The following is a 26995-nucleotide window of genomic DNA, read 5'->3' as shown; positions in this document are numbered from 1 at the left end:
TTTATTTTTGGGACAGAGAGAGACAGAGCATGAACGGGGGAGGGGCAGAGAGAGAGGGAGACACAGAATCGGAAACAGGCTCCAGGCTCCGAGCCATCAGCCCAGAGCCTGACGCGGGGCTCGAACTCACGGACCGCGAGATCGTGACCTGGCTGAAGTCGGACGCTTAACCGACTGCGCCATCCAGGCGCCCCAACAAATATATTTTTTTAGTGCTCACACCTACCTGTGAGGATGCCAGTTAGGCATGATTATATTGCCTTTATATGTAAGAATCCAAGCCTCTGCCAGGCTGTGTTCCCAGGGACACTGAGTAGGTAGGTGAGTAACAGTGACCAGAATCTATCTGTATGTTTGACTCACTGAACTGGAACCCATGCCCACTGTCAGGATTGGTATTGCTCAGCTAGTGTTTGCATCATATACTTGCCTGGTAATATCCTGGGCTATAGCAAAAAGGGACACAAGCCTACTTTATGTTTATTTATGATGATGGTGGAGGGGGGTGGTTGGGGGAACTGATCCTCCGTCTTCCTTTCCCACCATCACACATAGCAAAGAATTAAACTGAATGTTGTAAATGACCGAAACTAAAGAAAAAGGACCAAAGTTGTCATTATTGTTTTTATGGGGGACATTTGTGGACTGTGTTAAAATTATGCCTTATAGTAACTGGTATGCATAGGTGTGGCGTGCTGATTAGGAAATTTTTGAAAGACTTCCATTCTGGATGGTAAGTGGTTGGCATCCAGGGCTCCTTGAGTGCTCCTCGGCCACCAGAGGTGCCCGTCTCTTTCCCTGGGAGCTCAGATCTCCTAATGGTCTAACACCTGCAGGTAATGTCTGGCAAGCAGGGGACCTCAAGGAAGAGCTCCAGCTGAATGTCAGACAGTTTGAATATTGTACCTGCTAAACATCCATATGGTGGGAAGGAAACTTTCACTTGCTGAGGACCCATCAATGTTTCAGGAACTAGGATAGGGATATTTAACACATTATTTTATTTGATTCTATATTAGACATTATTTTCTCCATTTTACCACTGAGGATAGTGAGGCTCAAAGAAGTGTATAGGAGATGTCAGGCCCAAATTCACATACCTAGTAAGTAGAGGAATGGTTTGGCTTTTCCGAGAGCATGGGCAGGCAAGTCCCATTTGACAGATGAGGAAACTAAGGCAGGGAGAGGCTATTCTCTGTGATAGTTCAGATAGTTCAGTCTTGGTTCTAGAATTCAGGTTTCTTAGCCCACCAGCCTTGTACTCTTTCACTTTAATGTATTCACACAGAGTGTTCAGTGTGGAAAATGTGTGCTGAGACAGCTCAAACAACAAAGACCTGCAGAGATATAGCAGAAGAATACTCTGAAACTGGAGTGTGAGACACATCATTTTAAAAGACATACGTGAAGGACCTATCACCTGTAATTTGTAGTTGACTACACTTTGTAGTCCTACCAGTGAGAGAAGCAACCCATATATTAAGGATTCAGTTTACTTGGCATCTTACTAGAACTGCTAAAGGTCTGTTTCTGTATCAGAAAGCAGACTTGTGGATAAAGGAAACATTTGCTTCTTTTTTAGAAAAAAATTTTTTTTTTTTTGTTTTTACTTCCATCTGCTCATTGTTGCAAACAAGAGCTAATCAGCTGAGCAGAGAAACAGATGTGCTGTGACGGCTCCAAAACTGGGTCTTTTTCTCTGCTTGGAAAAGGGTCGTTGGCAGGGGACGGTTGCCATAACGACAAGCTTACACCAATGCAGAAATATCACAGGCTTTTTGCAACCACTCTTGCCTTCATTAATTATGCCTTTCCTAGCTAAATGATACGATAATGCTATTTCCTTTGGCATGCCAAGACGAGAGATGACAAATGAGATATTTTGTGTTGAAGGGCTCAGAAAGCCATAAAACACTATAGAACTAAAATGTTATTATTGTCGTTATTATCATTTTTTTGTTCCCTAAGCTCTAGCTAATGGGTTTGGTCCCCAGATAAGTGTTAGCATTTATTGAGTGCTTACTAGTCACCAGGTACTAAGTGCATTTTTTATTTTTTTAAGGAAATGATTTATTTATTTTTTTATTGACGTATAGTTGATACACAATGTTATATTAATTTTAGGAGTACAATATAGTTATTCAACAACTCTATATGTTATGCTATGCTCACCACAGTCACTATGCTACCATCTGTCACCATACAATGCTATTAAAATACCACTGACTATATTCTCTATGCTATACCTTTCATTCCAATGACTTATTCATTCTATAGCTGGAACCTGTACCTCCCATTCCCCTTCACCCATTTTGCTCATTGCCCTATCCCTCTCCTCTCTGGCAACCACCAGTTTGTTGTTTGTATTTATGGCTTTGTGTATGCTTTGTTCTTTTGTATTTTTTTTTAAGTTTATTTATTTTGAGAGACAGTAGGTGAAGGGCAGAGAGAGGGAGGGAGAGAATCCCAAGCAGGCTCTGTGCTGTGCTAAACCAACTGAGCCACCCAGGCGCCCTTGTTCTTTTGTATTTTAGATTCCACCTGTAACTGAAATCATATGGTATTTGTCTTTATTTGTCTGACTTATTTCATTTAGCATAATACCCTCTGGGTCCGTTCATGTTGTCACAAATGGCAAGAGCTCATTCTTTTCTATGGCCATGTAATACTCCATTGTCTGTAAATACCACATCTTCTTTATCCATTCATCTATAGATAGACTTTTAGGTTGCTTCATATCTTGGCTGTTGTAAATAATGCTGCAATAAACATAAGAGTGTAGATATCTTTTGTTACTAAGTGCTTTATATGAATTAGTTCATTTATAATCCTCACAACAACTCCATAAAGTACATGCTATTACCATGCAATGTTTTAGATGAAATAAATGAGTTACAGAAAGTACTATTCTTGTTCTTGAGCAGGGTATTATGTGATGCCACCAGGACCTGAACCCAGCTATTTAGCTCCAGAATTATTCCTCTTAACCACTATACTAGAGCAAACTGTTTAATTGTGACCACCAGCATACCAGATAAGATATAAATCTTTTCAATTTTAAATTATTTATATAAGAATTATCCTTTCTAATATGTTGAGAAAAATGTAATATTTCAACATGACACTAGAAGCCAATATGCTTAATGCCCTAGGGAAGGATCTGGGGAAAAAAATGACAAAGTTCTTCAGAACAGAATTTAGGATATTTGGATTTTACGTTTATGTCTGCCACTCATTTTAAAAAACTGTGGTTCAGTTATTTTAATATGGCTTCAGTTTGGGTAAAAAAGTTAAGAGCACAAATTTTGGAGTCACATAGACCTGGGAGCAAATGATAGATACCTACTTACCTCCAGCAAGTTACTATTTATGATTAGTAAGATGGGAAGTTAAAAAAGGTAAAATGAGAAAGGGAAAAGAAAACAGTTTCAAAGGACAAAATTAAATGATGTACTGAACATGTTTTGTGCAGTTCCTGGCATGTTAAGTGCTTTAAAAAATGATGGCACATACTGCCTGAACACCACTCCTCCCTAAACTTGATCTCATCTGTAAGAAGAAAGGATTGTCTTGGGTAGTTTCTGCTTCCAGGTCTCTTCTGTTTTTCAGAGAACATTTACATTTTACAGAGGGAAAGGTGTCTTCTAGCTCACATGTTCCATGGCTCTGGTGTTCCTCTGATAATGAAGATATGATCTCTCTCAGTAAGGGTGAAGTGATGAAAAAAGGCCATTTTTACTGGACTCGGTTTTAAATGGCTGGGGATTATTGGGATCCCATGTGCCAGTCACATCACTGTAAGAAATGCAGGCCTTGGTTGGTCAGGAGTTTCAACTGAGGTGTTTAGAACCCAGATCACTGGCCGGTAGACCTGTGTGTCTTCCCCCAAAACATTCATTCCAGAGATTCTGTAGCCTTGTCTTCCCTGATTCCCTTCAGACTCCCATGTCAGCTTCTAAGAAACAGAGGGATTCCCTTCCTTCTTGTTCTGGGCTGACCCTGCCTGTATTCCCACAGGGGTTCTGCCTTAAAGAACCCTGAAGCACAGCCTAGATACTTGGGGCTCTGGGGAGTGAAGGGCCTAGGGCAAGGGTGAAATGACTAAGTGCGGCCCTGGCCTTAACCTCAGTTCCACCAATAGATACCCTCTCAGCTGGAGCTCTGTGGGGAAGTTGAGTCATGTGTCATATGTCAGTGCAGAGGTGGGGGGCTGGTCCTGGAGGTGGTGGTGACATATCATCTCCTTCCTCCTGGAGGGTCTAAATATAGGACTCCTTCTGAGAGCTTCAGCTTCCAGACGTGCAGAAGCATGTGAGGCTCAGAGCAGAGGCCTCATATCCCCTCCACCCCACCTTCCCCTGCTCAGTACTGAGCAAGAAACATCAAAATATTGGCCTCTGTGAACATTTGGAGCTCTGCAGGCTGTCCTACCCCTTTCTGGGGAGGTGAGAAGGCTCAAACTGTTCTCATATGGGGCAGAAGTGTTTGCTGAAGGAATGTCACAGCCAGCCTCAGCTCTTCCTGAGCTCCGAGTCCCAAATTACCTGGTGGCTACCCTCCTATCAATGCCTCCACTGCCCTGCCCAGGGCCCAGGGGCTCAGCCCCATGAAGGGGAATTCATGCCTAGGCCAAACTCTGCATTTTGTCTTTTGCCTGATGGTCACTGAGCTGTCAGAAGGAAGCAAAGGCAGGCTGGTCCCATTCAGCATTAGGATTGGGATCCTAGAGGAGCCTTGGGGTAGGGCGAGGCAGGATCAGGTGGAGGGTGGGAAGACTAGTATTTGTGGTGCTCTGTTATGTCCCAGGTTTTTTCCACCCTGTCTATAGTTTTAGAAAGTTAAAGGAAATCACTCTCTGGTAGGAATGTTTGACATTCCCAAGGGCATCCTGGTTTGCATGGTGATATCAGCCTGTGAGATAACAAAATCCAGAGACTACTTGCAAATAAAGAGATATGCCTTTATGAATGTTAGAGCATTCATATATTCTGTTTGATTTGCTTCAAATCAAATAAAATTTGTGGGCTCATGCTTCAGTTCTATTACTTACTAGCTGTGTGACTTTGGGCAAGTTTCTTCACCTTTCTCAATCTGTTTCCTCACTGACCTAACAAGCAGTACAATGAACTGAATTGTAGAACTGCTGCTCTTTATTTCCTTAACTGTACTGTGGCAGAAATGGAGCACTAGCTGGCAAAGGAAAGGGGCAGCAAGGAAGCAAGAGGTGGCAGTAAATCTACCTGTGTGAGTGGGAGGTGTGCTTACACGTTCACAGTATGGAAGTTACTGTGGCTATGGCTATCTGAAATGGCTTTGGCAATGACCCAGTGTTCTCTGTTTAGTAAGAATTCTCAGGAGATGCCTCAGTTGGGAAGTTAGTGGGGGAACCATGGAGCTTGCTCCTGGTGTGGCCACAAACCAGCTGTGTAACAGTAGGTCTCCCTACTCTGGGACCTCAGTTTCCAAGGCGGCTGAATGAATCCTAAGATCCCTTCTAAGCACCCATCCATCCAGCAGGGGAAGCTGCTGGAACAAAGGAGGGCAGTGGGGTTATCCTGGGTTTCCAAGCAAATGTGCTCCTTTAGAGCATTTTTTCTTTTTTTAAATAAACAACAGACATTTATTTCTCACAGTTCTAGAGGCTGGAAGTCCAAGATCAGCATGTCAACATATTCAGTATCTGGTAGGGCCTGCTAGCCTCCTGGTTTATAGATGCCATCTTCTTGCTGTGTCCTCACATGGATTCAGAACCTTTTGAGTACTGAAGACACATACAGAAATTGGGGCACACTGATTTATCTTTCATAAAGGAGTTCTGTGAACATCGGTCCTGAGTTTGAATATGGGGCTTATCACATAATTAGGAATAAGTGACACATTTCTGGGGTTTTGGGGAATTAAATTTCTTTTTTTTAACATTTATTTATTTTTGAGAGACAGAGACAGAGCGTGAGTGGGGGAGGGGCAGAGAGAGAGGGAGACACAGAATCTGAAGCAGGTTCCAGGCTCCGAGCTGTCAGCACAGAGCGCGATGCGGGACTCGAACTCACGAAACGTGAGATCATGACCTGAGCCGAAGTCAGATGCTTAACCGACTGAGCCACCCAGGCACCCCTTGGTTTTGGGCAATTTAAATGCAAAAATTGTTGTGTGCTGGCATAAAACCCAGAACCAGTCCCCCTCTATCCTCTACTACGATGGTGGGAAGTTAGTGTTGTACAGGCATTAATTTGAACCTTGTTTTATTTCTCTAAAGGTATAAGCTGAATTTAATAATCCTGAGCAAAGTCTTGTAGAACATCATATTTTAATTAAAGACCTTCCTGAATTTTGTAAGGACAGTATAATTTAACTTATTTTTGGCAATTTCTCAGTGTACAAAATATAGATTTAATGCTAGCTTTGAGTTTTATAAAAGAACCAAAAAAAAAAAAAAAAAAGCAGCAACCTCATCAATTTCAATTCTTCTAGTCCACCTCCTTTTTGGAAAAAAAATTTAAGCAAATCTCAAATATATCCTCCATTGAAGTTATATTTCATCCAAGGGAAGAGACTTCATTTGTTTATTTAGTATCTCAGCTTGTAACACTTTAAGATTTTTATATGTAAAGCTGATGAATAATATTTGCCACTGGAATATTTATAACTGAAATTTCTAATTCCAGATAAGTTCTATTTTAGAAATCTTTAAGATCAACAAGTATCAATTATGCTGCATAAATTACATAAGCAAAATTAGGAAACCTATTTGCCTTCCTCCCTCTCAGCCCATCTTATTTGCCAGTGTGTTGACTGCATTTCTGGGCTCAAGGTCAGCCAAGGATTAATAGCTTTAGGTCTGTTTGCCTTGCCGATTTCAAAGCTGAATTTAGCTCTTGAAATAACAACATTTTGCCTGTGTACTTGAGTGAAATTTTAATATAGAGCTTTGGTTATAATTGTAGATCACACAGTCAGTTCTAGTAAGATGAGAAATTAGAACAAATAAGGTGAACCTAACTGCATTTTTGGTGACATTTTAAAATATTAGTGGGAAAATGAGATCGTCTGAATAGGATCTATTTTTTTAAGTTTGGTAAGTTATTTTTTATAAGAGTGTAAAATATTTTTTCCTTATGTTAGATGGTGCTTCTATAATATTATTTACTTAAGAGTATTCGTTAAAATCACATTATTGAAAGAGATTTCAGCCCAGCAGCTCTTTGATATATAATTTGATACATGGTATAAGTTAAATATCTTGTTGGAAAAATCTAGGTTTTCTGAATGCAGGAGCTCATGTGTTACTGTCTTTTATCCCCTTTACATCTAATCTAATACAGGTGTTCTTTTCAGATAATGAATACCTTGAGATGAGGAGAGACTGTTCCCTCAGGTTCTAAAGCCCAAGTCTTTTTGAGGAGATAGAAAGTGGATCTCACTCCTATCTTCAAAGCTTTATCAGCAAGTCCTAGTTTTGGCCTAGGCTGAAATGAAACTCTAATCATGGGGCATTTCATGGGATTGTGATGGCCTGAGAAAGTGAGAGTAGTACCCCCAGCCTCATGGTTACAATAGAAAGGGATATTGTTGGGAAAGGAATTTAACTCTTCTTGTATTAGTCTCACAGGAACCTAGTGTTCTGACCAAGACACTCCTTTAACGTGCCAACTTGTTGATGAAGAATCTCAATAGCCAGCAAATCCTCTGAAAGAAAGGCTCCCTTGAAAATTGAAGCAAACTTTGCAGTACTTATTCACATTTTCAAGACAAAAAAAACCCAGACAATATTTGCTCTTTTTTGTTATAGAAATAATTCATGCCCCCTCTAGGCATTTTAGAGACTGCAAAAAAGTTTTAAAGAAGTAAATAAAATAGATGTTATGCATGCATCATTGACCCCGTGATATCTACAACTAACATTATGATGCCATAGAAAACGGTGGGTAACCAGCATTTTCATAAGCAGTACTTCAGACAAGGCCCAGAGAAAGGGGTTGCTTGGTTTGTATGGGAAGAAGAGGTGCAGGGAGATTAGGTAATTTGCTAAAGTAACCTAGTGAGGGGATGGCGAACCACAATGAAGATGCCTGGCTCTGGGATTTTCTTTGACCAACCAGGAGTACAAACCTTTCCCACAATCCAGGTGCTACTGACAGTTGTTTTTTCTGTCATTCCCCTGGTAACTGAAGAAAGGGTCAGCCATCCTCAATGGAAATCAACCAACTCTATGCCTAAGGGTGGACAAGGAGATGATATTTGTCAAAGCAGTTGTGTTATCAAGTGGTGGGTACAGTTTTACCCCATAAACCCCTTCAGGAGAGTGGAGGAGGTGCTCCCTCTGTGGGGTGGGAGGAGTGACAGGCAGATTTAGAGAGTTTGGAACTTTGGAACTCGTTAGCCTGAAGAAGGCTAAAGAATAACTGCCCTAACAAAGAGGGTTGACTTGCAGCCTTTGCTCCAAAGACCAGTGGAACTAAACTCTTAGTGAAAACTTATTTCTAGTTCTTGTGCCCTTCCAGAAAGAAAAGTTTTTAGCAGCCAAGGTGGTAATGACCCACATTTGGGAGACTCAAGCCCACCTCTGGCTAAAGTAGCTATGGCCACTGGGCACTGTGGCTTCTAATGCATAGATATTGTTAGTAATCCAAACATTAGTGCTTTTCCTCTTCCTAAAATAAGCAGCAGTGTGGTCTAAGTGTACCAGAAGAGCTGTAAGTTGGCATTTCAAGGTAGGAAACTGGACATGCTCCATTAACCAGCATCCAAACAATTGCTCTGTCACTGAAGCTCATCTTCCCTAACATAGGCATTATCACAGCAACCAGCATCTTTTCGTAGACCTTAAGACCTTTTACAAAATATTGGCAATAAAATCTCCTGACAAAAAAATTCCAGCCTTCTGGTTCACACCCCAGAATAATCTGTTCACTCTAGCTAATTTGCATGGAGAGGTTAGCCTGTTTGTTTGAAAACAGTCCCAGAATCACTTACTTGGAAATTGTAAAGCCATAGAGTATGAGAGCAGGAGGGATAGCAGAGATCATTCATTAACACCTTGCCACTTTGTAGAAAGTGAGAGCCCTATAACTAAGGACACTCAGCTCAGAGTTTTCAAGGGACTTGCTCAGAGGCACTCAGCTGTATTTATAATAATGGAGTAATGAAGTAAATAATGGAATTCAGACTTTTATTTTATTTTTAAAATTTTTTAATTTTTTAATTTTTTAATGTTTATTTTTGAGAGAGAGAGAGAGAGAGAGAGAGCGAGCATGTGTGCGTGTGCATGCTAGTGGGGAACGGGCAGAGAGAGAGGGAGACAGAATCCAAAGCAGGTTCCAGGCTCTGAGCTGTCATCACAGAGCCTGACGTGGGGCTCGAACTCAAGGACCACAAGATCATGACCTGAGCCAGAGTAGGATACTTAACCGAATGAGCCATCCAGGTGCTCCAAGAGTTGAGATTTTCTAATTCCAATCTGAAGATTTTCAGCATAGCTTCTCTGAAGAGTGCCACAAATTGATGTGGACAGGGAGGGAAGAAAGATAAGGATTATAATCCTCACCCTGGGTTACTTCTGTTTACTTCAAGGGTCGCTTTGATGAGATCATCAAGTCTCTGGCCCCTTTAAAACAGAAAAAAATGATGCGGTTAATGGTAGATTAACACCAAGTGGATAAAACTATTCATTAAAATCAGAAACAGTATAAACACTCACTGATATGTCAGAGAATTGAAGATTGTTAAAAGTGGCTATGCAGAAGTATGTAGGGATTTATATGCCACTGAAACTCATTGAGACTCAGAGAGATAATATTTTAATCTTGGAGTGATTATGCCACTAGCAATTACTGTGCTAGGACTCTGTCTCCATTTTGATTCATTTAATGCTATGTTCTTAGCCTTTACTGGGTACACTAAGCATTTTGTAACAGTCCATACATATGTCTCATGGAACATTGCAGAAGACATATTCTCTTCATATCAACCTCCAACATGCTGTGGGACTTTAAAATCAACTTTGGAGAATCTATACTTTGTAAAATTGACATTTATTAGCAGGTTTTCTATTCACAACACTGGATTAAGATAAATACACATATTTGTTCATGATAAACAACCTGGTATCTGCTTCTGGTACTTAGAACTGTATATTAAAACCACAAATTGTGACTAGTTTGTTGGCAACTAACAATAGAGAGATTAAAATCTATTCAGTTCTGAAATGTAAGATATATTTACTGCATTATACAACTTCAGGTAGTCACTGAAAACTTGTATTTTATTGTTACCCTTTAGTATATTGTGCTTCTGATCTTAATAGAATTTTGTTTTCTTATTACATTTACATGTGAAAAGAAAGTGAGTTCCAAAGAGCACAAGATATTTTTCTGCATCTGGTGAGGGGTAGAACTCAGACCCAGTTTGAACTTGTTATACTGCCTGCCAAACTGACTTCTCTTCTTGACATCCCTGATGGCACCATCATTCTCCTGATCACCCAGGATCAAAATGTCAGTCTTCCTGGGTGTGTCCCTTTTCCTAACCACCCATATTAAATCTCTGTGCATATTAAGTCCTTAAGGTCTTTCCCCGAGCTCTCTCTTATGATTATTCTATCTTCCCTCTTCCCTCTTCCCTATCAACATCACTAATACTGCTATGATTGAAGCAAAGGCTCCAGGTAAAGGAGCATATACACTTGCCTTGGTGGGTCTCCTCCTTGGGCTGGCTGAGGTGAGTTGGAGAGGTATGAAAGAATGAGATGTTTGGGGTCCTGGCCTGAGTCAATGCCATCTCACCCTGTCTCTCTCCGTCCCTTTAATATGACTTACAGAACCTGGGAAACTTGGTCTGAGCACCATATACTTATTTGCCATTGCCACTGTCCTTAGTGGAGGCTGGAACATCTGATTCAGAGTGCTCTTTGAAAGGTTGCCTTCTCCTCCGGACAAGGAAACCAAAGACCAATGGGACATCTAAGCATTCTTAATTCAGCTTTATTTTACCTAGAAACAAGGAGAATGCTATGCTAAGGAGAATGAGATTACTTCTCCTTAAGAAATAGTTGTAGATTTTGGTGTTGGATAGATAAGGAATCCAGATCCAGGATGTGTTGACCTTAGTTGAGATGCATCCTCTTAGAGTGCATCTGTAAATCCCATCACACATGTGGCCCATATAAGGGTCTTTCACTCCTCTGAAGGACTGGTCCTGAAAAAGAGATTCCTTCTGAGAAGATGGAGTTGAGGTGACAAAAGTCTCAAGAAACCTGGTTAATTTATTCACAGTATGAGTACAGAAGCTGATAATTCAACCATTCTTTGAACATAAACTTTATTATGTAGCACATTTATCATATTATAATGATTTGTTTGCTGGTCTCTTCTCTATGTTCAAATTCTGGCCCTGACAATGACTCACTGTGGGCCATGGATAAGCTATTTAACTATGCTGTGCCTCAGTTTCTACACCTGTGCTAGGTGATGATAGCACCTACCTCACAGAATGATGATGAGGATTCAATTCAGTGTGAATTTAGCTTTCTCTCCCTGGGGCCTAGTACCATGACTGGCTCGTGGGCACTCTGTAATTATTTGTGAATTATTTTAGTAGCAAAATTTTCTGTAAACTTCTTTGGAAGGCTGAGCTTAAAGAATTTGTCACATTACTTACTGAGTTTTGGGAAGAGGATTTGGCCAAAAGATACTTTTCAATCAGATGGAACTGAAGATAATGTCTGTCTGCAAAGAGAAATTGAAACCAGATGAATGTTTTGAATATTTTACGACTGCATTCGAGAAACGTTAGGATGTCTCCATTCCCACATTTGGATGGGTTCTTGGAACTACCTTTTGTGTCTCATCCAAGATGGCTAGAAGTTGATTTGAATTTCCTCCAACTTCATTTGAAGCTGTGCTCAAGCTCCAACATATTTGAAGATGTGGAGTTTGGGCACTAGACACTTTTTGCTGTCTTGCTTCCCCTGGCATGATCTCCCTCTAATATCCCAAGCATTTGGAGCCCATATCCTTCACTGGACATACTAGTACACATTGTCTTAGGCCATTTAGAGTTGCCATGGTTTGTCATTTAATTATTATAGGTTCACTTTAAATCTTAATTGACTGTAACTTTTGTTGAGGAAGGACAGAGTCTTATTTTTCTTTCCTTCACACGAACATGTAAGAATGGTGAGCTATTTGCTCTGATTGATAGGTTTAAAATTATGTTTGTCCCACATGTTTAGAGATGTCATTTCTGAAAGGAAAGGTGTTTGAATAGCCTTCTCTGGAGATCTTTAAAAATAGTGATACTTCTCACCTGATTGGGGTGTTGAAAGTGAGGTCTTGTGGGGCAATGAAATGGCTTCTGGTCCTGAAGTTGGAATTATTTTAACTTTAGTTTGAATGCACATTTGAAAATAATGTGTAAAAAGTATGGCAGGATATTCTGTGGCAGGTAGTCTATCAGATGGGGCTGGGATCAGGCCAGGGCTGCAGGTACATGGAAAAACGTTCTTCAGTTCAGAAACCAGAAGAGAGGGTAGAGGGCAATTATAGGAGCAAAAGCATCAGGTCTCAGGCAAGACAATAGGCACGTTTGGCCTTGTAAGTCCAATTAAGTGGGTCTGAGCAGTGTGTTAATTTTCTGTCATTGCCATAGTAATATTGCACGTGTGAGGCTTAAAACAACACACGTTTATTCTCCAGGTCATTAGTCAGGTACAAGACCTACCTGGCTAAAATGAACTTCTCCATCTGGATTCTCACAGGGATCTCAGACTTAACATGTCCTAAATGGAACTCCTGCTTTCAGCTCAAACCTGCTTCTCTTCCTGTTTTCCCCGTCTCATTAAATATCAGTTCCATTCTGGAATTGCTCATATATCAAAAGCTCTGGACTTGTCCTTAATTCCTCTTTCTTATAAGCCCCAGTCAGCCAATCTGGTTGGCTCTGCTTTCAAAATTATATAATCAGTGTGATTATTTCTCACTGTGTCAATATCTGTAGTTTGGATTCTTGTAGTAGCATTTAAAACTGGTTCTGCTCCTTCCACTCATGTCCCATTTCAACGTATATCGTCAGCACAGCAACCAGAGTGACCCTGCTAACATGTAAGCCAAATCTCACCCCTCTGCTCTTCACAACCAGTTGGCCCATCTCACTCAGAGTTAAAGCCAAATACTTTCTGGGGGCCTAACGGGGCAGGCAGGCCTGTCGCTCTGGCCCCTCACTGCTCTCCAGTGATGTCACTTGTCTACCTCATAGGCTGTTTGGACCTGTACATCATCAGACTCTCAAAGTTTCCCACCTGTCCATAGCCAAAGATCATCCTTGGTTAAGAAGGCAGATTTCAGGTCAAATAGGGATGCTTGGTTCTTCCATTCTCTGGGTCAAATAGTAGGGACATCTGGTTCTTTCACTCTCTCGCCTACCCCAACCTTCTTCCAACCCCATTGTGATAGCCTCTGAGTCTGAGTAGAGGGGCTTTCATGTTTGACTCAAAGATAGAGATTTCCTCACAGGGTTCCATGGTCTCCAAACCGGTGACAAACCCAGGGGCATTTTCTGGTTCTGTTGCTCTTGTATCCAGTCAGGCCAGTCACTGACACAGCACCTGCTGCTGAAATACAAACCAGTTGTTGGGGTTTGAGGTGGGGGCAGATGTTCCTGGAAAAAAGGGATGGGAAGGAGTGGTTCCTATTTTAGGTTAACCACATCAGTCTTCCAGTCTTCCAACATCTTTCTGCTCAATTGGCTACACTCCTGGGGATTTTGTGCCGGTAACAAGCATCTTCTCGAACAACTGTTCCTCATTGTTGAATTCAGCAGCTGGCAGTGAGGTGAGGGATACAGACAAAGCCTTAAGGGATGTCAGAGTGGGCTCAGTGAGGTGTCCACTCTTGTGTCTTCCCTTGCACTGTTCTTCCCTTGCACTTGTACCTAGAGGATTCAGTGTATGTTTATTGTACTGAAATGACACATTTTTAAAGGCTAATGAACATACCAGATGATAAATTAATCACACACAAATAAAGTCTAGGTAACACATACCTTATTATCTCTGGAATTCAATATCAGTGTAAATAAGGGAACTAAGAAGGGGGCTAAGATTGGCTGAGGGTCTTTTAGGACATCTGAGGTGGCAGTGGGATTGATGTGTCTTGTTTTTGTCTGATAGGTCATTGCTTGTGAGCAGCAGTATGACTCTTCCTATGACGCTCGCTGTGACGTCTGGTCCTTGGGGATCACAGCTATTGAACTGGGGGATGGAGACCCTCCCCTCTTTGACATGCATCCTGTGAAAACGCTTTTTAAGATTCCAAGGTAGGACACAAGATGGCGCTCTTGGCTTATTAGTTCTTTGTGAAAGAGTCTGGTTAAGAGGGATAATAAGTAGTTTGTAAACAATTTCTGGCCAAACCTAAGAAAGCCTAATTGTAAAATGTATTTCTTTTGGGGGGGAAAAAAAGGGGGAGTGGGGGAAAAAAGAGATGACTGTTCGTTAAAGCATATCCCAAAGAATAATAGGACTATATTGTAACCATTGCAGATTTTCAGTACTCTTATTTTTCTGAGATACTCATTTATTGTGCTTTGCACAAGAGGACTAAAAATACAATTTTGGGTTAAATAATCTCTCTAAATGCTGATTTTCTCTTTTTAATTATATAATCACATCTGGTCATTCTGTTTATTGGAATCTTTCTCGAGTATTCAGGAAAATTTGGGGATAAGAAATGTGTATTATATTTTCGTATACACCCAGAGAAGCACTAAAAAACATCAGCTAAGCGAATCAGTTATAAGACTTACTCTCCATCCCCTGATTTCCATCTCAATGGGACATTGTGCTGAAAGAGGTCTGTTTGGAGGGTATTTAAATGCCAGTATATTTTCTATTGTATGTATTCATTAGGGGTTTGTACTAGAGATTTGGTTGTTTGTCTTTCATCAGAATTGGACTGCTGTTTGGCCGCTTAAGCTTCTAGTTACCAAAAAGGAAGCAATCGGGTGAGCTCTGTCCTGGTTGGGTGGCAGATTAAGAGATTTGTACCCTCCACATTTCTCTTTCAAAGGAAGGCTCTGGGCCGGCTTGGAGCTGTTTAACTACTTTAACAGTGCAAGTGTTAACCTTTCCTTATCTGCACAATCACACAGCCTTTAAAAATCTCTCCTGATTGCAATTTGCATTTCTGATTAGGTCTATTTAAATGCAGATGAAGCCTGTGGTGTTCATCATCATAGTGTTATCGTTTTATACCTAATCCAGATGTGAACCACTACCCACCATTATTCCAAAAATGATTCCCACCCAAGTCAGGATTGGTCTTTTTGCTTTTTCCAAAGTACAAACACAAGTCCAGGAGATTGGAAGAACAGACAAAGCTCCTGGCTTTTAAAATTAATAGTCTGGTGATCATTTAAAACAAAGTACGAATGCAGGACCAAAAGCACTGTTGTATGCAGTAATATGTCAGAAAATGAGAAATGGTGTCTGGGATGGTATGTGTGTATGCTTTGATTTTTTACAAATCATTAACTTTTCACCATTTATTTACTGTGGCCACATAATTTCCCAAAGATCAGAATTAAAGTGTGGCTTCTGATTAGCAAGATATATGTACTTCTGATAAGACATCATCTACTTGGGTATATATTTTTTTCTTTTTTAAAGTATGTGTTTGTGTACAGACCACCTGTTCAAAAATTTCATAGGGTGATAAATGTGAGGCAGCTTAGAAAGTGTGTGTGTGTGTGTGTGTGTGTGTGTGTGTGTGTGTGTGTGTGTGTGTTTAAATAGACTGTTCATCTCCAATGACTCCTCTGGGCTTGCTTCTGTGCCTAGCAAAGTCTCTGATCTCTAATAATCTCAGTACTTCACTTCTTCCATCTTGGGAGAAGCTCCCAGACCTTTGAAATACAAATAACCAAGCTCCCTTCCCCCACTGCCTGCTTCCGGACAGGGTGAATCCCAGGAACAGGACAATTGCTAGAAAAGGATCTTAGGGGAAACAAGGATTCTTACCCTAACATACGTTGAAGCTTTCTTTTTCTCCTTTTAATGTAATCTCCTGCCCTTTTACCATCTCTTGGTTCCTGCACAAGTGATGAATCAGATCAAACTGGGAAATGTCAACAATAATCAGTCAGCAGATCCTCAGTGAGATTCTATGTGCTGAATACTTGCCACTGTCCCAACCTTAACAACCAACTTGACGTTCCTGTGCAGGAAGGATGGATTTTTTTTTAAATGTAGCATATTTGCATATACTGCACAGCATCTTATACTCCCCAAGTTATTTACTTAAAAATTACCTTTTCAAGGGGTGCCTGGGTGGCTCAGTTGGTTGAGCGTCTGACTTCTGCCCAGGTCATGATCTCACCATTCATGTTCATGGGTTTGAGCCCTGTGTTGGGCTCTGTGCTGACAGCTCAGAGCCTGGATCCTGCTTCATATTCTGTCTCAGTCTCTCTCTGCCCCTCCCCTGCTGGTGTTCTGTCTCTCTCTCTCAAAAATAAACATTTAAAAAAATAAAAAAAATTTACCCTGTCAATTAGAATTATGTATTGCTCTTACGAGGTATTTGTGGATTGACCAAGCAAGTGTGTGTGTGTGTGTGTGCATGTGTGTTCATACTATCTTAATTTTGAGTGCTAAAAATGTGCATTTCTTCAGAAAAGCTCTTTGATGGAGAGTGGAAAAATTAAGCATTTACATATTTTAACTGGGCACTCAAATTATTTACCTGTGTGTTTCATGGGGTACTCTCTCTCTCCCTCTCTCATTTTCCCATTCTTTCAGCATTTTCTTTCCTGATGGAGAAGAGAAAGTGACAAGTAATGACAAAAATCTGTTTAATCCATTTGGCTTCTGGTTTTTTTCCTATTTGGTTATGAGTGTCTTTGCTGTTCTGGAATTCCCTCTAGTTAAACAATGAAGTCCATTTCAGAGTATTCTAGGATCCAGAACATTGTATGTGGCTTCCTTCTTTGGCCCTCCTAACTCTCCTCTTCCCTGCAACCTTCCTTACTGGAAATAAGTACCAAATAAGGGAAGAAAAGAAGACCTTTACTGAGTCAGGGAAGATATAACTTTCACAGGTTCTGAAGGACTTAGGAAAGAATGAGGTGCTGGTTACATGTGAGGTGAGAGCCTCAGGTGTCAACAGGCAGATAATTACACAGGTTCCCTGGACACTGTCAGAAAGCATGAAGCAAGACCTGCCTGGATGTGGTTGACTTGCCTGCACACAGGGCTCCTTACTTTTCCCCCCTCTGCCTCCATTCCTTCTGGAGGCACCTTCTCCTTTCTTTTGACCTTCACTTTAGAAGATGACACATGGAGTATTCGTGACCTGTCTTTGAAATGCTGCGTGACTCACAGTCTTTCCTACATTGCAAACACACAGAAATTATCTGCTGATTGTGACAGCATCCACTATTTGCTGAACCCGTCAGCATGTGTCATCTTGTCTAACGCCTTTGCTCCAAAAAAGTCACCCCTCTCTGACAGTCACTGCTCTGTCTGCTGCTATTTTTCTCTAGGAGTTAGAAGAGAGGAAAAGAATGAAAGCCATTTCTTTGGGCATCAGTGGATTTGATAACATCTCTCTGATGACCCTCTCCTGAGGACTCCTTTAAAATGTCAAAGGCTTATTAGAAGGATCTTGCTGATGACCTGGATATATTTTTTTCATTTAAAGGGAGATCCATTTCATAGATGTAATTGCAAGAACCCATAGAGTTAGGAGAAATATACAATTATATTTCTCTCTTGGCAACTAGGTATCTTTCCTTAGCTTGGAATCTTTGCCTCATGACCCCTTTGACCTTCATAGATGGGAGTCAGGAAGGCAGTGGGGACCAGTGTGGCTGTGTCTGTTGGACAAGGGCTAAGAGCTGTGTTGCCCGCCCATTTATTTGGGGCCAGATAGAGGCTGACTCTTGCCACACATTGCATAGTACTGCCGCTTCATTCCTTGTGGATAAGTGTAGAATGTTTTCAGCATTCCCAGCAGAAATGTCTTTGGCTGGGAGTGGATGGGCCAGAATGGCCTGAACATTCCAGTTGCTAAAGCCAGTGGTTTTCCCTTTCTAAAGAGAAGTTTCCCTGCAGTACACTGCAAAAAGGAGAACTCATGATGATTTCCAGTTCACATTTGGGCTTGCTTTTGTCACCAAACTTAGGTTGTTCCAAGCTGTACCCAAACGGTACATTAGTTTCCTAAGGCTGCCACAACAAATTACCACAAATTTGGTGGCTTAAAATAAGACAGCTGTATTGTTCTAGAGACCAGAAGTCTGAAGTCAAGATGTTGACAGAGCCACGATCTCTCTGAAGGCTCTAGAGGACAATCCCTCCTTGCCCCTTCCAAGGTCTGGTTACTTCCGGTCATCTTTGGTTTGTGGCAGCACAACCCCAGTCTCTGCCTCCACTTTCATGTGGCTTTCTTCCCCGTCTCTCTGTGTGTTCTTTTTTGTCTTGTCCTATAAGAACATTGTTACTGTTTTTAGAAAAACCCGTCCTAATCCAGAATGATCTCATCTCAAGATCCTTGTTTTAATTACATCTGCAAAAGCCCCTTATCTCAAATGAGATCACATTCTCAGGTTCCAAGTGGACATATCTTCTGGGGGCCACAGTTCAACCTGCTATACCATCAACTTTCATGTTTTCTAAATTCCCTGAGAAACTAATTTGGGGCAGAATACAGGATAACTAGCTAAATGATGATGGAAAAATAATAATAGCTTAGATTTATTGAGTGCTAACTGTGCGGCAGGCACAGTGCTGTGTGTTTCCCAAATATAAATGCATCAATCCCTACAATGACCCTGAGGTGGATACTATCACCACCCTTTTTTCTGGAGGAGAAAACTAGAAGCCTTTGGTTATGCACCTATGGAGGAAAATGGTTTGAATCTGAGAACTTTGACTCCAAAGCCCGATATTTTTGCAGCTATAGTTGACCATTAGACAGCATGGGGGTTAGTGGTACCAACCCCTCCACACAGTTGAAAATCTGTGTTTAACTTTTGAGTCTCCCAAAATGTGACTACTAATAGCCTACTTTTGACTGGAAGCCTTACAGATAACGTAAATAGTTGATGAACACGTATTCTATATGTTATATGTATTATATATTGTATTTTTTTCACATTTTTAAGAACTTATTTGAATTCCAGCTAGTTAACATACAGGGTAATATTAGATTCAGTTGTAAAATATAGTGATTAAATACTTACATACAACAACCAGTGCTCATCTGAACAAGTGTCCTCCTTCATACCCATCACCCATTTAGCCCATCCCCTTCCCACCTCTCTTCATTTATTCTCTATAGTTAACAAGTCTGTTTCTTAGTTTGTCTCTCCTTTTTCTTTCTGCATGTAATCCCTTGTTTTCTTTCTTTTTTTAAATTTTATTGTTATTTTTTAATATGAAATTTATTGTCAAATTGGCACCTGTTGGGATGAGTACTGGGTGTTATATGGAAACCAATTTGACAATATATATTGTATTCTTACACTGAATTAAGCAAGAGAAAAGAAAATGTTATTAAGAAAATCAAGGAAGAGAAAGTACATTTACAGTACTGAACTGTGTTTATCAAAGAAAATCTGCATGTAAGTAGACACATGCAGTTCAAACCCATGTTGTCCAAGGATCAACTATACATTGAAAAGTTAAAGCCCCTCTTCAGTTATATTTATTTATCAATGAATTATGAATTAAGCACTAAGGGGACTGGAGTATACAGAAATAAATAGGACATCTCAGTCTTTAAGAAGCTTATAATCCAGCATCCTTCTTCCTGCTCCCAATTTAAACGGACACTATAAACCTGAGAGAATCTTATTAACATCAGCGATTGTGTCAGCCACAGAACTGAAGAATAGAAATCAAAAGTGTCATCACAGGTGAATATAGGTCTTGCTTGGCTCATTGATTTATGTATGACCCCCAAACCAAAAATCCCTTCCTTTTCCAAACTCCCTTTTAAGCAACTGCCTTCTAGTTCCTAATTTGGAACTTAAGTGTTTGAACTAAAGAATTGTAGAACATATGTTACATAAAACTGGCGAGGCATTTCAGGTTATCATTATTGTACCCAGAAGTTCCTGTCCCATCCTACCCTTCTTGGAAAACTTGCGTCTGCCACATCAGGGCTATTTCTGGTATAGCCAGAATCTCCTCCCCCTTCACCTTCCTCTTATTTTTTTGATTGGAAAAGCTCACTTTGGTTCTGGGGTAAATGGAAATCTGTTTCTGGCATTCTCTCATGCATTCTCTCATGGAAACTATTTTAAGTGGTTATTTAAGAGGAGGCAATGTAACACCTAAAGTTCTCACTTTGGGTGCATTATTAGACTCTTGTGGCCAACTAGAGTTTTATGGTCGAGTCTGAGGACTTAGCCTGTCTCTAGAACTTTATGCTTATGGGAAAAAAACTTTCCAAGCTCTGAACTACCCATTCACAGAAGTGTTTTGGAACACAGTCTGTTGGGTATTTGGGGATGGCTATGCCCTTTAACCTAGGACATCTCTAACTGTTCACTTTAAATTAGGCTTGTTTTGAGCGCTTGAGTTGTAAGGCAGGGGTTTCTTCTTTTTTTTTTCCTCTCTCAAGAAGAACACAGTTTTCCTGTGCTTTCCTTATTCATTGTCACAGGTGAAAATGGCAGAAGTTGGATAGTAAAGAAAAGAGGAACAAGGAGGAAAAATCAAAAAAGATACTCTCAGGGTTCTTGAATGATGTGGGTGGTGCGCTTAGAAAGGGTAATTTGAAACATTTGTGAGTTTAATTGAAAGGTTTCTTCAGGGACCCAATGCCTACAATTGACTCTTGTTCTGAAACAGAATCCTTGCACTGAATTTTCATCAAATTGCATCTGAATTTCTATCCTTTTTTAAAGGTAAAGATTCTTTGTATTCTGACTTTACTAATTCAGGAGCCAAATTGTTCCTACATGGGAAGCCTGCTCTTCAGCTGTGAGAGGATGCAGAGGCAGCAGGGAGCCCTGAGTCACCAGTAATTGTCTTACTATTACAGAATTGTCACAGGACATTTTCCCTTAGGGCTGTGAAATATATGGAAAAGAAATTAAAACTAAACTATTGTTGTTGAAGTGTAATGAGTGAGGGGGTTGGGTGTTTAATGGCACAGTAAGGCTAGATCTGCCCCCGGGGAATTTTGGTTTCTCTTCACCAACCCAGGTCGCTTAGCTATTGGCCTTTTGAGCAAGGAACCCTCACAATCCCAGCTTCCCTCATAAAGCAAGAAGAGCTAGAAGAATTAGCATCATTTAGCATTTATTGAGTTCCTAACAGGAAAAAAAAAGTTTTGAAATACTCCCGTAGAAAAACAGTAGTCTTTTATGAATGTTTTTCTTTCTTTGGGAGATTTCTAGTCCCGTTTTTAGGGGATTGTGGTCCCTATCCCTCAGGATGCTTTAGGGGTGCCCCTTCTCTCCCCTGGAGTAGCCTTTTCATTTCCTTGGGAACACAGTAGCTGGAGGCAGCTGGAAGAAATGCCCCAGAAGGCCTCCACTCTGTGGAACATGTTTCTGAACTCTTTTTTAATTTGAGTTGAGCAGCTGGGGCTGTTAGTTCCTGTGGAGGTGCAGCTTGCTGCCCCCTGAATCCTGGCAGGCAGGAAGAGTTCAGCTTTGCAGGTTTTCATTTGGGGATCAGGTGGCAAAGGAGGAGTGTGCCTTCAGGGACTGCCTGCCACTCCCCATCCACGTTGAGTAAGAAGCCCATCCTGAGAGAAGGGAAAGGCCAGAGAATGAGAGGTGTTGATTTACAGCACTACCCGTGCTTTTCCCCCATTACCCTGATTTCATTATTTTGGCACCACTCACTTTGGCTAATTCCAACTTAGCTCCTAAATGATGGCGAGATGGGCAAAGAGGAGAGACAACGAAACAGAGCTCTAAATAGTACCAAAGGGTTTGAAATACCCTAGTTTCCTCTTGATTCTAGAAAAAACAAGGGAGTAAAGGTGAGGAATATTTATAAACTCCTTTCATAGGTTTGCATAGTGGTATGGTAGGGGCAACACAAGGATGAAGAGAGGTAAGGTGGTAGTCTGGAGGAAGGCTTTTCATAGCTGAAGCTATCCATTCTGGGAGAATCCTAGAGTCAGATGAAACTAGTGAAAGAAAATAGAGTGTAGTGGTTAAGCATTGGTGTATCCGTTATCTACTGGTAAGTAGCAAAACGCCCCCAAACTTAGTTGCTTAAAACCATAATCATTTATTATTTTTCACGACTCTGTTGGGTCTCAGGGTGGTTATGTGGATCTTGGCTGGGCTCACTCATGCATCTGTGGTCAGCTGGGGATTTGGCTGGGTGCTGGCTGGTCTAGGATGACGTTGGCTAGGATGACTTGGCTCTGTTCCATGTGGTTTCTCATCCCCTGGTAGGCTAGCCGGGGCTGGTCTCACATTGGTGACAGGGTTCCAAGCATAGACACAGAAAGGGGTAGAAAACTGGTCTATTTCTGCAATCAGTTTACCACAGCTGAGTGTTCTACAGTCAGTCTCTGTGGGTTCAAATACTACCATTACTACCTTCAAGCTGTATCAACTTGATGAAGTTACTTAATGTCTGTGCTTTAGCTTCACCCTCTGTAAAATGGAGATGTGAAAACTATCAGCTTCACAGAATTGTTGTGAGCAGGGAATCAATGTAAAGTGCTCAGAACAGTTCATAGTAAACAATTGATTTTTGCTGGTTGCTAACAAAGAAAAAAAATCCCAAAAAAGCACTTTGCTTTCCTGTGTAGCTCAAGAATTAAAAATTTCTGCTCAAAAGAGCTACCCATGAGATCAATCATTTGGAAGTTTAGCTAAGTGATTGAATGATGATTGTATGGGGAATTGAGAGAGAATCAAGACTGATTTTCAGTAAATCCTTGCTACTACTACTGTATCTGTTTGAAGGACTCTGCCATGAATATTCATGGTCACAACTTCTTTGTTAATAGACACACTCCTAGGAGATGAGGACCCTCCTCTTGCCCCCATACACACCCATAAGTGTATGACAGGAACTGCCCATTTGGAAGCAGAGCTGGCCCTAGTCCCAACTCCCAGTGTGTCTACAGTGAGTCGGGTGATGCTGTCTCTGAAGAGAACTGGGGCCACAGTGTCTTTCCTTTCCCATCAGTTCCATCTTTGTGGTGATTTTGCTTGGTGGATGAGTTGTGTGATCGGGGGTTGTTTGCCTCCTTCTACAGGGTCCCTTTAGCCTCCTTGATAGGTACAAACTTCTTCAGGTTCTGGAAATGTTTTGTCCCCAGGTAAAGGGACAGGAATAGGAGTTCTATGCAGAGGGCACTGACTCTGGATCGGGTTCGATTTTACTTCCATTTTTTTCCACCAAAGAGAATGACTTTTTTCTAGCCCAGCCTGGAATGGCTAAAAACATTGGCAAATGGAGACAGAAACTGAAACCAGTCAAGGGGATTGTAAGGAGAGCACTTAGTTGTTTCAGATGAGTTTAGGTTTCTTGGCTGGGACGAGTGATACCCCAAGTACTGAGAGAATATACAGGTAAGACTGCTGACCCACTGTCAGTAATCTTGGAAGAATTCTGCAGCATAAGAACAGTGTTTGAGGAGTGGAAAAGGGAGGATATGCTACAATTCTTCAAAAAAGAGAAGAAGGCAGAATCTGCAAATTACTACCTGGTGAGCTTGACTTTCATTATGGGCTAATTACTAATATTCTTTTTTTTTTCCTTGAATGATTTGTGAATTCTTAGAAGAAAAAGTGGTGATCATTAGAAATTAGCATGGGTTCACTAAAAGTAAGCCATGTCAGATTAGTTTCCTTATTTGGCATTACTGAAAGGCTGCTACAAAAGGGGGATTTTCTTAGACATAATATATTTGTAATTTTGCCTTTAGGTAAAATCTGTTGTGATATCTTTGTGGCTAAAGTGGAGAAGGTAGGCTGGAGAATGGTGGTAGTGATGGATCATACCCAAGAAAGGTTGTATTAAGGAACGCTGGGTAATGGTGTCGATGTCAACATGGCAGAGGAAGTCCTAGAGGCCTTGGGCAGGGCTCTGCTGATCACCCTACCTGTTGAATGTTTTAAAATTTGTAATGAGTTGGAGGACATTGGTAGCCTGTTGTTCACATAAATGAAGGGTAGCTGGTATGTGGGATGACAGACTTGGAACTCCAAAAGATCTCAGTTGTCAAGAGCAATGGGGGTTTCTAGCAAGCAACTCAGAAACCCTGGTGAGCTCTACAGACTGACAGCCATGGCCTTATAACCCACAAGGGGAAAATGAATTCAATTGTGACTGTAAACCCGAGGAGTCAAACAGGAAGATAATCATGTGTGGTTAATATGAGGTTTAATAAACAGAACAAATACCACCCCACCCCCACATTGGTTCTGTCCCAGTCAGAGCCCTTTTGGAATGATGGCTTCATTCTGGGCACCACACTCAAACTCTGCTTCAGGAGAGTCTTATCTAGGCAGAACTCTAACTGGCCTGAAGCTAGCATTTCAAATGGGGATTTGGACACTTGGGTGCTATTTCCGCTTCTACTCTTTCACCAGTCCATCATTTCAACTCTCAGAGGGGCAGAAATGGCACCACCTGTAAGCAGAATGTTTTGCACTCAGATAACTGGGCCTATGTAAACTATTTTCTTCAGCTTCCTCCCTGCATTTTGAAGGGGCTCAGTAGAGAGGGATGTAAGTAGTCACCCAACTGTAGGGCCAGGGCTGTTCTCTACAGCAATGACTCTCACCCAGCACAGGGTTCTTAGTTTTAGCTATAGGTTAGAATCCCATGGGAGTTTTTAAAAAAATACCAGCCCCTGGACACCACCCCCAGAGATTCCAGTGTAATTGATCTGGGGTCACGTGCAGCATTTATAAAAATATATATTTAATTTACACAAATACATGTTTGTAATAACATGCGTATTGCTTTATATTTCACAGTTTCCCCAGATGATTCTAAGATCAATTTTTAAAAATTTATCATTATTACTATTGTTATTATTATTATTATTATTAGAATTCAGGTTAGTTAAAATATAGTGTAGTATTGATTTCAGGAGTAGATCCCAATAACTCAACACTTCCATATAACACACAGTGCTCATCCCAACAAGTGCCGTCCTCCTTTTTTTTTTTTTTTAAATGTTTATTTATTTTGAAGGAGAGCACAAGCAGGGGAAGGGCAGACAGAGAGGGAGACAGAGAATCCAAAGCAGGTTCCAGGCTCTGAGCTGTCAGCGCAGAGCCTGATGCAGGGCTCAAACTCACAAACTGAGATCATGATCAGAGCCCAAATTGCTTAACTGACCAAGCCAACTGGGCACTCTGAGCCCCAACAAGTGCCCTACTTAATGCTCATTATCCATTTAGCCCATCCTTCCACTCAACTCCTTTTATCAACCCTCAGTTTGTTCTCTGTCATTAAGAGTCCCCAAAGTGATTACATTTTTTTAAATGTTTATTTATTTTGAGAGAGAGAGAGCAAGTGAGAGGGCACAAGTTGGGAAGGGGCAGCAAGAGAGAGAGAGAATCCTAAGCATAATTCTAACAGTACAGAGCCTCATGTGGGGTTTGAACTCATGAACCAGAGATCACAACTTAAGCTGAAGTTGGACACTCCTCTGACTCAGCCACCCAGACACCCCAAGTAGTTGTATTTTTAATTTTTTAGGAACATCCATACTGTTTTCCAGAGTGGCTGCACCAGTTTGCATTCCCATGAACAGTGCAAAAATGTTTCCCTTTCTCCACATCCTTGCCAACATCTGTTGTTTCCTGAGTTGTTAATTTTATCCATTCTGACAGGTGTGAGGTGGCACCTCATTGTGGTTTTGATTTGTGTTTCCCTGATGATGACTGATGTTGAGCATCTTTTCATGTGTCTGTTAGCCATCTGGATGTCTTCTTTGGAAAACTGTCTATTCATGTCATCTGCCCATTTCTTCACTGGATTCTTTGTTGTTTTTGTTTGTTTTTAATATTTATTTTTGTGAGTGAGAGAGAGAGAGAGAGAGAGAGAGCGTGTGCAAGCGGGGGTGGGGCAGAGAGAGAGGGAGACAGAGGACCTGAAGTGGGCTCTGTGCTGACAGCAGACAGCCCAATGCTAGACTGGAACTCACAAACTGTGAGATCATGAGATGAGCTGAAGTCAGATGCTTAACCACCCAGGCACCCCTGGATTATTTGTTTTGTGTGTGTGTGTGTGTGTGTGTGTGTGTGTGTGTGTGTGTTGAGTTTGATAAGTTCTTTATAGATTTTGGATACTGACCTTTTATCAGATAATGTTGTTTGCAAGTATCTTCTCCCATTCGGTTGGTTACCTTTTAGTTTTGTTGATTGTTTCCTTCTCTGTGCAGAAGCTTTTATCTTGATTAGGTCCCAGTAGTTCATTTTTGCTTTTGTTTCCCTTGCCTCTGGAGACATGTCTAGTAAGAAGTTGCTGTGGCTGAAGTCAAAGAGTTTGCTGCCTATTTTCTCCTATAGGATATTGATGGTACTGTCTCATATTTAGATCTTTCATCCATTTTGAGTTTATTTTTGTGTATGATATAAGAAAGTAAGTAGTCCAGTTTTATTCTGCGTGTTACTGTACAGTTTTCCCAGCACCATTTGCTGAGGAGACTGTCTTTTTTTCCATTGGATACTCTTTTCTGCTTTGTTGAAGATTAGTTGGCCATAGATTTGTGGGTCTATTTCTGGGTTCTCTATTCTGTTCCATTGAACTATGTGTCTGCTTTTGTGACAGTACCATACTGTCTTGAGGATTACAGCTTTGTAACACAGCTTTAAGTCCAGAATTATGATGCCCTCAGGTTTGGTTTTCTTTTTTTTTTATTATTAAAAAAAATTTTTTTTTTAATGTTTGTTTATTTTTGACAGAGAGAGAGAGACAGAGCACAAGTGGGAGAGGGGCAGAGAGAGAGGGAGACAGAGAATCCGAAGCAGGCTCCAGGCCCTGAGCTGTCAGCACAGAGCC

At 41.0% G+C, this 26995-nt stretch overlaps 1 protein-coding gene across 1 annotated transcript in view; it reads left to right on the top strand.

Annotated features, from left to right (window-relative positions):
• The window catches only part of MYO3B (myosin IIIB), a 407188-nt gene that overhangs the window by 40711 nt on the left and 339482 nt on the right, over positions 1–26995 (top strand). The window contains exon 7 of the mRNA XM_049616047.1: positions 14165–14310. Coding sequence (XP_049472004.1) covers positions 14165–14310 — 146 coding nt within the window. The remainder of the gene's footprint in view (positions 1–14164; positions 14311–26995) is intronic.

The sequence above is a fragment of the Panthera uncia genome, assembly GCF_023721935.1.
Source record: "Panthera uncia isolate 11264 chromosome C1 unlocalized genomic scaffold, Puncia_PCG_1.0 HiC_scaffold_3, whole genome shotgun sequence".
Taxonomy (NCBI): Eukaryota; Metazoa; Chordata; class Mammalia; order Carnivora; family Felidae; genus Panthera; species Panthera uncia.
The sequence above is the reverse complement of the archived record's forward strand: the minus strand, read 5'-3'. Positions and strand labels throughout refer to the sequence as shown.